The sequence below is a fragment of the Amaranthus tricolor genome, chromosome 7, assembly GCF_026212465.1.
Source record: "Amaranthus tricolor cultivar Red isolate AtriRed21 chromosome 7, ASM2621246v1, whole genome shotgun sequence".
Classification (NCBI taxonomy): domain Eukaryota; kingdom Viridiplantae; phylum Streptophyta; class Magnoliopsida; order Caryophyllales; family Amaranthaceae; genus Amaranthus; species Amaranthus tricolor.
Window position 1 is genome coordinate 12,329,382 of NC_080053.1, and position 15,003 is coordinate 12,344,384.

The following is a 15,003-nucleotide window of genomic DNA, read 5'->3' on the forward strand; positions in this document are numbered from 1 at the left end:
TGTGTTAGTTTGCATTTGATTAGTGATCTTGCTTTTGTTGTATCTATTTTTCTTAAATTGTTAAATTTTTACTGTTAATTTTTGTCTAATGTGCTTGTTTTAAGGTTTCTTTGCAAGAGCATTCATAAACCAATCCACCTTTATTTCATTTCATCATCTAAGTGGACATGACCTTAGCATGGTCAATTCACCCTTATTTGGACAATTTGGTTTAGCCAATCACTACTCAACAAGCCATATAATTCAACGTCCTAGGAATTATACCCAATGCCAAATCCATCTCACTTATGCTCATATTGTGGGGATGTTGCATTCTAAAGGTCAAATAAAAAACATCTTGTAGAACATTTGAAGAAATTCACTTAGAAATATAGCCTTATACCATCATGCCTAGATTGCCTTAACTATGTCAATATGCATCTTATTAGATGCACTTTACACCTAGAGGCAAAAAGAGACTTGAAGAGGAAGTTGTTGATCAACTTGCCCTACCAAGTGAAGTGAGTGCTTTTGTGTAACACCCGAATTTCTTCCCTTCCTTGTTGGAAATTCAGGCGTTACATTTTGGTGGAGGGAAAGAGTGTGAAAAAGGCAAAAGACCTTAGACCTCTTAGTTTATCGATTGTTTTTAGTTGTTTTAGGAGACGTAAATCCTTATGATGCATTGGCCGATCTTGGTGCATCCATTAGTTGGTGTCGTTAACCATTGCTAAGAAACTCCTAGCCAACCTCAAGCCTTCCCTTCTAGAAATAACCCTTTAATTGTAGAGTTTGACGCTCTCTAAGCAGAAAGGATGCCGATTTTTCTTAGAAGGAGACTTACACCTTTCAAACACATAACATTGGCTAGAAGCTCATGATTCTACCCATAAACATGACTAGTGAGGAATTGAGGATTATTCCCAATGTATGGTTTAGAGGCCACGGGTCATTGGACCTTCTAGTTAACCTTAAAAGGATAGGTAAAGGGTGGTCACCCAACAACATAGTTATGCCATCAATCATAACCCACTAGAGACAAGTGCGTAGCGCTAACTTAGAAGCTAAGTGTCGACCCTCTTAGGTTATCAAACTATCCCACTGTATGTGTAACAACAGTCAATTTCTAATCCATCCACTTGTGAAGTGGATTGCCCCAAGTCCTTGTTGTCTTATTTTGTTATCTTCACTATTATTAGTTTTTGATTGTTAAGCTGAACTAAATCCCTTGTAGACCTAACTATTTATAACTTCCTGTGAATCGACTCTTATTTTGCTACTCATACTAGTTGTGAGTAAGAAAACAGGTAGTATAAATGAGTTTGACTCTCGCGAACTAACAACGCCCAAGAATACTGATCATCGGTTAGTTGGTTATTTGGTCGGATCAAGAAGGTCAGGTTTTTTGAAAACCGATAATCATTATTTACATAGAAGACACCCAATATGAAGCTTTTGGGCCTTAACATAACTAATAAAAAAATTATTTTGTTTTAGCTGTTAGGAATTTTGATTCTTTTAGTTTTAGTTGTGTATACTGAAATGAAATAAAAATATTATGGTTTGCAGTCTTTCAAACCACATTTTAATCAAATTATAAAAGAATTAAACCGAATTTATAATTCGATTTGATTTGATATGATTTTTTAATTTTGTCAAAATAGCTTTCCCACTAGAATTAACAGATTTGAAAAATAAACTCATATTTTAATTTTCTTTAAAAATCCTTTTTAAGTTTTTATTAATCTCAAACAATCAAATCTAGTCTAAGTAAAATTATTCATTATTTATTTTCCGTCCAAATCCAAATTCAAATTATTATGAAAGAAATAATTAACCTTTTTCTGATTTTCGAACATTAATCTTAACATTTTGATTAAACATGAATAATCTCAACTGTAAGAAATGCTTGCTCAGAATGCATCAAGATAACATGTTTTCTATATAACAAGTATTTCATTTTGCATTAAAAAAAGAAGTAAATATAAAATTAAATCATAGTAAAAAAAATAAAAAAGAATCAAATAATTTTATTTTTGATTTTAACTTTTAATTTTTAATATTTTTTATTTTTTATTTTTTTATAGCAAAAATTTTGCAAAAAAGCGGTTACTATTTAGACAATACTCCCTCCGTTCCTATTTGATCTTCCTATTTGGGTATTTCACAAAGATTAAGAAAAAGAGAATCTTTGGTGGTAGTGGGTATTATTTTAATTATATAATAGTGGGAAGTAATAATTGTATTGGAATAATGAGAGAGAAAGTAATTGTAGATATAATTAAATAATCAAAAAAAAAAAAAAATCTGATTTTATTGTAGAGAGAGAATTACATGGAGGGAAAGTAACCACTTTCCAAATTGGGAAAGTTTACATTTTTGTTTCTAAAAAAAAGGAGGGAACTGTAATCACAAAGGAGGGAACTGTATTGTCCTTGCATTGGCCAAATTAGAAAAACATGGATTACTAAAATGAATAATTACAAGTACAATCTCCAAAAAAATGACCTTACAAATTCCTAATCATCTTATTTAATCTGCTGACCTTACAAAAATGAAAACAGCAGCCTCACAGTAATCATCTTATTTAAGCTGCTGACCTTACAAAAATCAAAACAGCAGCCTCACAGTACATGGATTACTTTGTCCAGCCACGATATTAACCCAAACAGCAGCCTCACAGTACCAAAAACAACTGTCCAGCAACCTCATTTGCATCATTAGCCTTGTAATGGCTTCAGATAATGACGATGAGCTACAGGGGGCTTGGTATTTTGGATCAAATGCATACGATTCACAGTCTAGCTCCAATTCTGATGAGGAACCACAAGAAATTGATGCACAACAAATAGAACAGCAAGATCAACGTAAACCAAGGCTTACAAACGAGTTGAGGCATCTCATTTTACATGAAATGTTGTCACTTAAAGTAAGTGACTCACTACCACATGGTACATTCGTACGAATAGCAAACAAATACGGTTACACACCAAGATCAATTCGAAACTTATGGAAACGTGCAATTGAAACCAAAGAAGAAAACAAGCCTTATGTTGTCGATTCAAAGTACAAGAATTGTGGAAGAAAAAGAGTTCAAGTGCCACCAAACATACTTGAATCAAAACCAATGGGTGAACGTACATGCATAAGAGATGTTGCAACATGTTTAGACTTGGCACCAACAACGGTTTGGCGATTGATACGAAGGGGGGAGATTAAGGCACATTCAAATCCATTACACCCTTCTTTAACGGATGCAAACAAGGCAAGAAGGGTTGAGTGGATTTTAAGTCTCATTCAAGAAGATACAATTCATCATCATCCAATGTATAAAGGTATGTATGACTTCATACATATTGATGAAAAATGGTTTTACTTAACCAAGAAGACACAAAGAGTTTATTTAGCACACAAAGAAAAAATTCCATATAGGGCGGGAAAGTCATCAAAATTCATTCCAAAAGCCATGTTTTTAGGGGCGGTTGCAAGGCCTAGATGAAATCAATATGGCCAAATTACATTTGATGGGAAAATCGGAATTTTCCCTTTCGTAAGTAGGGTTGCAGCACAAAGAAATTCAATTAACCGTCCAAGGGGGTCTATAGAAATTAAACCAACTGATTCGGTTACTCAGGAAGTTTATAGGAGCATGCTCATAGAACAATTAATTCCAGCAATTCTTAGAAAATGGCCAAGTGATGTCCATCGATAATTTTCATCCAACAAGATAATGCAAGGGTTCACATAACAAATGATGATCCAATTTGGCAACAAAACAACAGGCAAGGGGGCTTTACATTCATTCTAACTCAACAACCACCAAATAGTCCCGATTGTAATATTCTAGATTTGGGTTTTTTTAGGAGCATACAATCACTTATGCATAAGAAAATGCCAAAGAACATGAATGAGTTAATAAAAGTAGTGGAAGATGCATTCCAAGAGTTACATCCAAAGACTTTAACCAATGTTTGGATTTCATTACAACACCACTTAAATGAAATCCTAAAGGTTAAAGGGTCTAATGACTATGTTCAGCCACACCTAGGGAAGAAAGTTCAAGAAGACAATTGAAGGTTACGAATACAAGTGCGAGTACCATCACAATTGGTTAGGGAATGTGTACGTTTCCTTAACCCAAGCACAAATCAGCAAGCCACACAAACAGAAAATGAAGATGCTGTACAACATAATCAACAAATACTTGAAGCATATGATGAAGCAGTGGAAGAATCTCAAAGATGATTATAAATTACAACCCCTCAGTTTTTTTTATCATCATCAAAATTGTTTCTATAAAACTTAGGAGCAACTAATTATGAAATCAACATCAAAATGGAAATTTAAGGTCATGCATATGTATTTACGTCATTATATAATGATCATTTCAGTTTTTTTTGCCCCCTGATTCATTATTAAGGTCTTTGAACCTCTCAGCTTTTAAAATTTCAACAACAAATGACGCAAATTACTGTACATGAACAAAAAAATCATATGATGTGTCGATTGTACACAATTGCTACTCAACCAAGTAATTATAGATAATTTTTCAGATTTTAAGTCAAGTAATTGCATAAACACATCACAGGGGTTTATCCAAAAATTTCAAGAACAGACTTCCAAAAAAAATAAGACGAAATCAAAAAGGTTCTAAACAAATCCAACATCAAACATCACAAAATGAAACAAATCCAACAGCAAACATCACCAGCACTTATCATGAGTGTACAATTCAAAGGAAATTCAAGAAAAAATTACATAATTCACGTGCGTTTTTTAGGGTTTTTTTTACCCCTTGAAGCAATAACTTCCTCAGGAGTGTCAGGGACAACCAAATTAACTTGGTCTTCATGAATCTTAGATGGAGTTGAAGGATTAACATGAGATGGAGACTCCAAATAATACTCAAGAACACTTTGTGGTAATTCTTCTTCAACATTAGGAGAAGGAGTAGAATCACGAAACCTAGATGTAGCATCATCCTCCATCGCCTTTTGATATGCCTCAAGATCTTTTTTAGTCCATTTAAGAATTTCATTTGAATAAGAGTGTGACCTCCCATTAATGGAACAAGAACAAAATTCTCCACGGTCACACAAACCGTCATAAAGGTATGATGGTATGGTCGAATCACTCTTAGATTCGACGAGATTCGACGGTTGTCATGGACAAACAAAAGCTTCAAACAGTAACAATGGAAGTCGAAGAAGAAAGCAAAACAGAGGGCTTGAAAAAATCAAACTCAACCAAAATTCACAAAACGAACATCAAAATGAAGACCAAATTCCGATCTACATTTTAATGCAGTAAAAATGGAGTAAAAATGAGGAATGAACGGGCAATAAAAGCTAAGAAAGCCATGGAAGAAACTCAAAGAAGAGATAGAAAGCAACGACTTCTTTTGGGAGAGGAACGGAGTAAAATGAAGACATTAAATGAAACACACGCTGCTCCAAGAATCCAAGGGTTAAAATAGAATTATTTAGGGTAAAAGAGGGTATTTGAGGGGTATAAATGGGAAAATAACTTTCCAAAAATAGAAAGTATTCTAAAGTGGAAAAACTTATAGAACTACCCGTTTTAGTAAGGTGGAAAAACAAAAAGGAACGGAGGAAGTAATGTTTTTGGTTTGTAATCTTTTAATGAAAAGTTAAGATTTTTATGAGAAAAATCGTTGAATTATTTTAGGTTCCTGACTTGTGGCGGTAAACTGAAAACGTCTCGTATAGCCTCCCATGGAGGAAGCAAAGCCACGAGGTCCCCAGCCGAAGATTCATGAACTCCATTGACGCAATTCATCATCCCGACCGACAACATTTCCCAATTTCCATGACTTCCTTCTCAGCCAAATTTTGTATTCCTAAAGTATTTATCGGCGCGAAAATTAGGGTTTCGATCTTGGAAATGTGATCAGCCATGGCGGATCACTACAGGTTGCTAGGAGTCACAAAAAGCTCTTCGAAAGAAGAAATCAAAGAAGCATTTCGTAAATTGGCGATTCAATATCATCCAGATAAGCATGCTCAATCCTCCAAATCTGCAAGAGATGCTGCCACTCTTAAATTCAAGCAGGTTTCTGAAGCTTACGAGGTTCTCGTTGATGATCGTAAGCGTGCTGCGTACAATTTAAGCCGCTACAACAAAAATTCTAGTTATTCTTACCATAATAACTATGATCCCAATTACTACTATCGCGGTGGTTCTTATCATCGCCCTCCGCCATTTTCGTCCCAACCACATCGTTTTATGTTGAATTTGGATGCCTTTTTTCGATATATGACGACTCGTGCTTTTCTTCTAAACGTTGCGTTTGCCGGGTATACTCCTCTCTCTCTCTCTCTCTCTCACAGTGTGTTCTTTGTTTGAGGTTTTTCGTATTTGTTTTGTTATCAGTTGTTTTCTTGAATTATTTATGGGAGGTGCTTTTTTTTTTTTGCAATCGAGTTTCTTTCATGGGGTAAGAGCATTAATTCTTTAAAGGGAAACACTACCAGAAGAATCGCATAACCCAATTATTGTTATAGAAGACTTAGAATTTAAAGAGTTTTGAATAATCATTTGCCTTAGAAATCAAATCATCAATGTTCAGTCATATTTGGTATGTATCGATAAGGACATGACATTGTTCAAACCAGACTATCAGTGTTCGTGCACTTTGATAAATGTGTTTAGATGACAGATTCTTACATGTGTATTGAACAAGGACAGCTATTCTTTTCTATGTTATGAAACAGCGACGCTAACCCCTAAGCTAGTCTAGTATTTTTGTTATTTGCCTTTTAAAGGTATGCTTTCAAGTTTTCTTGCCTTTTCTGGTGATATATTTTTGTTTGAATGAGATACATTTGAGGTTGTGGACGATTTTGGAAGGGGGTGATTATTTTGTGTTGACAGATTATGCAAGAACTTACGGTGGAGTGTCATGAAACATTAGAGGAACAATTATATTGCATTTACCATCTTAATGCTACTAAATGGCTTCTAACTAGTCGGGATTAGATGTATACACCTTACCTTACACAGTTACACTTGTAATAACAAAGTGGTCGATTCAGGGGCAGGTCTAGAAAAAAATTAAGTAACATCAATAATTTAAAAAAAATTCCATTTGAAATTATATAGTGCAAAATGCGAATATGCCAAAGATTTGAAGCAATAAACTAGGTGAAAGTCTATGTTAATTGCGATGAGATCTTACAAAAATTGTAAAATGAATAGTATGTTCGTTAATGGTGATTGTTTTTGTTACATCAATGGCAATGAAGTTATATATGTTAAGTGCAATGGGCTTTTTTTATGTTAGCGGTGATTTTGGTAAGAATGATGGTGATTTGCCTGAAAATAAATTTTGAGATAGGATTAGATACCAGGTAGTCTAAACTCTAAATACTTCAAATTAAAAAAATATAGATATGCTAAGCTTGAATTTTGAACTTAATCCCTTCATTTAGAAGCAAACCTCTTTTACCAACTCATCTAACTTCACACATTGACATTTTTGGTTTTTATTATTAATTTAAGGGGTCGCTTGGATTGAGAGTAGGAGTGTAAAAAGTCAAACTAATGTAAAAAAAGGTAATTAGAGATGCAAATAAAGTCATTGAAATAATTGTAATAGAGGTAGAATGAGAGTAAATTAAAAAAATTAGTAAAAAAAGAGATTGATTTCCCTCATTTAGAGGTAAAGAATTCTTCCACCCTCCCCTATCCAAAATAAGAAAATTAATTGTTGTTTTCTCCATTTTTCATTACCTTTTAATTAATTCTTTCACCTCACTAACAATCAAATCCTTTAATCATTTATCCTACTAACTTTATTTTCCTAATTTGACTTTTATTTACCCCTTAATTATTTGCCCTCAATCTAAGTGACCTCTAAGGGATGTCAATTGACCTACTGACACTCCTTTTGATCTACCAATGGTTTAGTTGACCATTGAATGCAAATTGTTTGCAAACATCTTGGGAAAATGTTGAGAAGAGAAAGTTTTTAGTCTAGGACTCTAGGTAGAGGAGAATAGATTGCCCTTAGGACTATTGATCCTCTTTAAAAGAATAGAAGTAAGGAAAGCTTTAGCTTGGTAGTTCATATTTTGAGTGGGATATGATTTATCATTGGTGTTAGGCAAAGTGCTTATCTATTTGCGATGGAGTTGAAGTTTTATAGTTCTTTGGTTTTGAATTATATTTGACTAATGTGAAGTGCCTCATTAAACCAATTGTATGGCTTATTGATGTGAAGTAAGGTGTTTCTAGTTAAGGTAAATAGGAAGCAATCTTTTTGTTATAAAAAAGGTGAAGCTTTGTATGTGATCCTTTTACCCCGGCTGCGTAAGAGCCTCTATAGTGGCATTTGGAAATGTCATGTTAATGTTGGTGTTGATGTTATTATTGGGTTCTAATTGAGGAAGGAAATATGAACAAAAAGAAGGAATTAAAGAAAATAAGATCAAATCAAGAATGCTATTTTAAAGTTTGATCACATTAGGCTTTCATCCCAATTACCATAATGGTTGTTCTACTACGGCAAATAAAGAAGGTAATTTCATATGTACGTCTTCGTTCCTAATTTCTTATTGTTCTATATGCAAAATCATAATCATAAGGTACCCTCATATCAGTTTAAAAAATATGGGGATATTATTATAGGACAAATAGGAGAGCTTACCCAAAGAGTATCCTATTAGATTAGAGAGCCTATTTGCCTATAAACTACCACACCAATTGCATACACAACCGATGTGGGACAAGTCTCATACCTTGCAATGGACCATAACAGATATCCTTCTTTCATGTGTTCTATGTTGTTTAATGTAAATTAGTTATGTGCCATCATTCTATTTAATGTCTTGCTGCTAAAAATGAGCTCTAATTTAGACTTCATAACTTGGGAGTTGAATCTAATTTCTTGGGGTCAGAATTTCGGATTTATTTTTTTTGGCACTTATCCCCTCTCAAATCTGTCATAGATCAACCTTCTGTTGCCGCCTGGCACACAATGCTTCTCTAGGATGTACCCTATGTTGTCTTCTTCTGTAATGTGCTTCCTATGGATATTTTTTACCAGCTCCTCCATACTCTCTGCCCCTCCCCGCCTTCTTCTCTACTCAATGTTGGCCCCACTTCTGCTCTGAAATTGATAATGATGTTATTGAACTTTACATAAAGATAGTGAGATTTCAGAATTATAATCTTATAACTTGAGAACAGTTGTAGTAAGATTCACCCTTTCCTACCTCATGCTATCCCACTCCCTTTCTAAAATAGCTGAACTTAGTGCTGAACTTTAATTAAAGAAAGTAGGAGTGCAGGACTACATTTCTATAAACTTCAGAACTGTCATTGTAACTTTTACCTGTTCAAGTCAAGTTCCGCTCAGTTGTCAGACAGCGATAAGAGGTTTTCTAATTTACTAAATAACATTAACCTACCTATTTTAAGACCCCTATCAAATTATTTTTCCTTTTTTTAATTATAGTTTGGGTTTCTATTCATCACCATGAATATAACACTGACCTACTCAGGGAACTGTTTCGCTTCTGGAACAACATCATCTTATAGGTCAGTGTTGTTGACCATCAATGTTGAAAATTCGAGAGAAATAGAAGAAAATACCTAATTAGGCTTTTGGTAGGATACTTTGGTGGATAGAGTATTAGAAGTAATGCAGTTATCATAACGCCTAAATATCGGTCGAAACCATATGATATCCCTTGATAAGTTTAAAATGCAGTTTTCCACCTTAGCACCGCGGAAAATATCGGTTTGTTTTTTTAAAACCTTTTTAACACCGGAAATATTGACTTTTTTTGGGAAACCTTTACAATGCGGCGAATGCGACCTTGTTTACACTATGCTTGTACTCACTGCATTTCTTGGAGTCTATTTGTATGCATCACAACTCTTAATTTTTTTTCCGTGCTCGTGACCTATCCCTACAATATCCTCTTTCAGAGCTAATGCTTTTTATCTGAAAAAAAAAAACAAATGGACATAATCTCTCTATATCAGCCCTTATCTGGCATGCATATAGTACTGTTTGATTTTGTGCATGTTTACTTCTACAGTATTGTTGAATATTTTGCATCTTTCATATTTATCTCCAAAATTAGAAAAGGGATTTTCCTCCTAAGCAAACACTCTTCAAGTTGCCCTTCTTTGAGAACTGGGGCATGTTATGTACACTTGCTAGCAAATATTAGAAGAATATGAAATAGGAAATTTGAATATAAAACAATCTGAACTTTCCCAATTTTCTAAGAGAGATCCCACATCTTATTTATTTAACAAAAGTTCTCCTTTGACAGCGTTTTAATTTGCTAGCGAATATAAGAAGAATATAAAATAGGAAAATTGATTATAAAACAATCCAGACTTCTCCCAATTTTCTAAGGAAGATCCCACAATTTTATTTATTTAAGAGAAGTCCACATTTGACAGAATTTTAATTAGAAAAATCCCAATTTTATTTAACTATATTTACAATCTGAAATATTACCCTGTAAAAACTAACAACTGAAAAATATGGATTTTAAGAAGGAAGCTTTGAAAGGTTTGATTTCCTTTAGTTATACGAAATGTGGGTTCTTTTTCTCAGAAGACTAGGCAAAGGATTACCTATTGAATTTCTTTGTGTTTTTTCCTCGTTTCTATTGACTTCTGAAATTCTGAAAAGAAAATGGAAGACATAGCTGCCTGACATTGTTTATGTTCAATTTTGCAGGCTATTACTTGGTGGGACAGTAGCAATTGACATGGGTGGAGAGGCTTTGTGGAAGATGCAAAATCCAGGGGTATGTAAATTGAAGGATGTAATTAAAAGCCAATTTATATTAAGGATATCTGGCTGTTCAATGTGATTTTTTATGCTTTGAATTCTTCATTTTGTTATCTTCCATTGTAATTAAATAAATTACCAATATTAATAGATGATTCTATAAAATTGTCTAAAAGATGATTTTCTAAAATGTGTTCTCTAACAATCGATCTTTTTAGTATATGATCGTTGTACTTGGTTAAATTTCATTATCTTGCATATGTAGAATAGGGATGCTTCCTCCACTCCTTAAAATGTTTCTTTCAATATTTTTTATATGGTATATTGGTTAAGGACTTTTTGTGAACAACATTTGAATTCAAAACTGACATAGTAATAAATATTACTTCCTTCGTTCCATATTACTTGCTATATTTCTCTTTTTTAATAGTTTTGATTTACTTGCTACATTTCTATTTTTAACAATAAAACAACTACATTAATGTCTACCTTACTTTATCCTACTCTATACATCGTTAACTTTTATATCTGCCATCATTTAATCCTTATTTTATTAATTTTGCGTTTTAAACTAAAATTAATAACTCCCTCTATATTAATTTCTCTTTCCCAACTATTTTTTTATCTCCCAACAACTTTATAATCAATTCATCCTCCCCATTTATTCAGTTGGAGATGCCTTCCATTCTTAATTACTTAATTAGTTCTCGTTGCATTTTGCACCACCTATTTGGCTTTTATACTCCTAACTACTTAATCTAGCCGTTAGATTTTGCTAACCCTAAAATCCACTCTTTATAATCATCTCTCTCACTCACGTTTGTGATACTACTCTTCTTTGTTCTATGCCCTATTCTAAAGAAATCTGTTTGCTAACCCTAATATTCCAACTAAAGGGTTCGTCTATTTTGTTTTCTTGCTGCATAAAGGGTTTCGTTCATCTGTTTTGAAACCCCTCTTCTTTGATATCTCTTGTTCATCTTATACCCCTAGTTTTGTTCGATTGCAAATTCTTCGATCAGGGTTTTGATCTCTTTTGTTAATCGATTGGTTTATTTTGTTGTTGGTTTTAGTGGTTTTGATTCCAACAACAAAAGATAAAACCAACAACAAAAGATCAAAACCACTGAAACCAACAACAAAATAAACCAACATATTAATGAAAGAGATCAAAACCCTGCATAAAGAATTAGCAATCGAACAAAGCTAAGGGTATCAGATGAACAAGACATATCAAAGAAGAGGGTTTTCAGAATAGATGAACGAAACCCTTTATGTAGCAAGAAAACAAAACAGATGAGCCTTTTAGTTAGAATTTTAGGGTTGACAAAAAGAACTTATTTAGAATGAGACATAGAACAGAGAAGAGTAGTATCAGAAATGTGAGTGAGAGAGATGATTATAAAGGGTGAATTTTAGGGTTAGCAAAATCTAACGGCAAGATTAAGTAGTTAGGAGTATAAAAGCCAAATAGGCAGTGCAGATTGCAATGAGAATTGATAAAGTAATTAAAAATTAAAGGTATCTCCAACTGAATAAATGGGGAGGATGAATTGATTATAAAGTTGTTGGGAGATAAAATATTAGTTGGGAAAAAGAAATTAATACAGGATTTATTAATTTTAGTTTTGACGTGAAAAATTAATAAGTAAGGATTAAATGATGGTAGATGTGAAAGTTAATGATGTATAGAGTAGGATAAAAGTAGGAGTTAAGTAGACATTTATGTGGTCGTTTTATTGCTAAAAATAGAAATGTAGCAAGTAAATTAAAACTGCTAAAAAAGGGAAATTTAGCGAGTAATATGGAACGGAGGAAGAATATTTGCATGTGAAACTCTCGAAACACTCTCTCTGAACTCAATGTGTTGATGATTACCTGGAGATATGATATACTGGTTATATTACTTTTAAACTCTGGACATCACAGTTAGGGTATCTTATTGGCTACTCCAGTTTTAAATAAAATATTCCTTTGTTTGATTGTCTGTTTCAATCTTGACAAACTAGTTATTGGGGATACATTGTTGGTCCTTTCTGCTTCCCTGTACTTTCGTCTCTGTGTTATCTGAATTTATATTGGCTGGTCCTGATAAACTTTTGGCATTGAAGGCTTAATGTTCATGTGTGATGTGACTCATTGCTTCTCATGCGTTCATGTAGTTCTTTGTCAAGTTAATTAATTTTGTGGATGATAAGCTAGCCAGCTAGGTGAATCAGATTTATTTTCTGTTCATGAAGTATACATTAAGAATCCATCTAGCCAAGGTACAACACCAAAGTATTGCCTTGTGATTGAAAGTTGTTTAGTATGTTCAATGTTCCAACTGTTCATCAATAGGTTCTTGGTGGAATTTACCCCGTAGTTTCTTATTGGTAAGGTGATTACTTTATGAGGTCTTGATATTTGTATGTATGCTGGGTACTTTTGATGAATGAAATTACTAGATGATCTAGGTGCATCTACATTTTACAAGTCTGATGCTGGAACTGGAAGTCACTAGGACCGGATTTTATGGAATTAACTGATCTTTAAAGGCTATTAACCTGCCGCTCTTTGATTCCTTTCATTTTCTGATTGTGAAAATTCGGTTTTGTATATACTGTGAAGTCTGAACTCCCTTTTTTTGCTGGAATAGGACACCATTGTTTCAACAGAGTACATAAAATTGTGCTTATATTTGCTAGTTTATACGACAATAACCGTCTTTTACCCTTCATCCCCACTGTACTGCCCCCTTCCCTACCTTTTGAAGAAAGATTCGGAAAGGAATCTCAGTCGGAACCAGTGTCATATGATTTGCTAATCTCCTTGTGAATCGCGAATCGAAAAAAGCGAATTATGGTCAGTTTTGGGTTATTTTTGGACAAGTTTGAGCGAATCACGAATTCAAAAAGCGAATTAGCTAGCGGATCATGTTTTACTGGTCGGAACTTAAGCTATGGGTTTCTTAATAGAGTTCTGGAGAGTTTCACACCATTGCTGCAAGTTCTAGTATTGCCGACTTATTTTTCCTTTTTTCGACCTTTTCAAAACCATGTTGTTTACTCATGAAATTTATAACTGTTGAAAATTGTTGTGGGTTAGTGATGTAATTGTATAATGTCATATTAACGATGTACCTATGTTCTGTGTATGGTTTCAGAAATCATTCGAAGAAGTTATGGAATCAATTGAAAAGAAGAAAGGGCATAAAGGCCACGAATAGATATATGCTGCTATTGTACTAGAATCGAAACAACCTGCGTAGATCGTGCTACCAATTGACGTTTTCGATAGATCAAGTCGAGAGTAACAAAGGTTAGAGAAAGAGGGTGTTGTAGTTGTTTGAATAGTGTAATTTTACATCTCCAATTTTGATGAAGCCTGTCATATGAAGCTCTTACAATTTACAACCTACGCTGTGGAATGTGGACTGTGCATTAGTTCTGCCTCCCAGACTATTCCGTCCCAATCAATGCGACTCGAATGTATCAGTGAGAGTAAATGTTTCGAATTTGTATAATGTGCTTTTTATGTTGTAATTGTATATTTGTATATTCGTGGATTTATTACATTATTTATTGATAACGATAAAACTAATGAGAGATTGCTCAAAATAACTCACATTTCAGTTAACCCTGAATAATCTCAACTTTCTTATAGTGCATTTAAGGGACCGCTTTCTCAGTCTCTTAGTTCTGCCATCTACTCGATTCACGAACAAAAAACAGAGCAAGCTAACAGGTTTTGGAGAATATGTATACTTTAAATGAGGTCTCATGATAATATAGACTAACATCAATTACAATATACTAATAACATTATCTCTGTGCGATAATTGCCAATTAGTAGAATTCCTATAGATCTTCACTGTTACTGCCTTCTTATCAAACTTGGTTGTCTTAGTTTAGTATATTTGGTTGGTCGTCATGTTCATCATCATACCCAGTATATTTCGTTTATTGAAAACTATGATTAGAATCTGGGAGAAAAAAAGGGGCAATTCATATTCATAAAAAATAGTCCGGCCAAAGAGTCCTTCGGCTAATTCTCAAAAAAAATCCTTAATAGTCAAAAACATTTAAATAAATAAAAAATATATAAATAAATAAAAACAACTGGTAAAAACGAATAAAAGAATGTATGTAAAAAGACAAAGGCCAAAATAAGAACAACTACTGGTAAACGAAAGAGTATCAGTATTCTAAGATATGGATAAGACACCTCTAACTATCCTTAGCCTAGGTTAGATCCTCAGAGAGATG

At 33.6% G+C, this 15,003-nt stretch overlaps 1 protein-coding gene across 1 annotated transcript; it reads left to right on the forward strand.

Moving 5' to 3' along the window:
* Nucleotides 1–5,646: 5,646 nt before the first annotated feature.
* Nucleotides 5,647–14,369, forward strand: LOC130818758 (chaperone protein dnaJ 72). The gene is made up of 3 exons (XM_057684955.1): nucleotides 5,647–6,296; nucleotides 10,703–10,772; nucleotides 13,902–14,369. The coding sequence occupies exons 1-3, from the start codon at nucleotides 5,896–5,898 to the stop codon at nucleotides 13,962–13,964; spliced, it is 534 nt and encodes a 177-aa protein (XP_057540938.1). The 5' UTR covers nucleotides 5,647–5,895; the 3' UTR covers nucleotides 13,965–14,369.
* Nucleotides 14,370–15,003: the final 634 nt, after the last annotated feature.

Bases quoted from the DNA above. Each gene is read 5' to 3' on its own strand.
- LOC130818758 (XM_057684955.1), top strand. From the start codon at position 5,896: ATGGCGGATCACTACAGGTTGCTAGGAGTCACAAAAAGCTCTTCGAAA. The intron at 6,297-10,702 runs GTATACTCCTCT...TCAATTTTGCAG, and splicing joins CTAAACGTTGCGTTTGCCGG to GCTATTACTTGGTGGGACAG. The intron at 10,773-13,901 runs GTATGTAAATTG...GTATGGTTTCAG, and splicing joins GGAAGATGCAAAATCCAGGG to AAATCATTCGAAGAAGTTAT.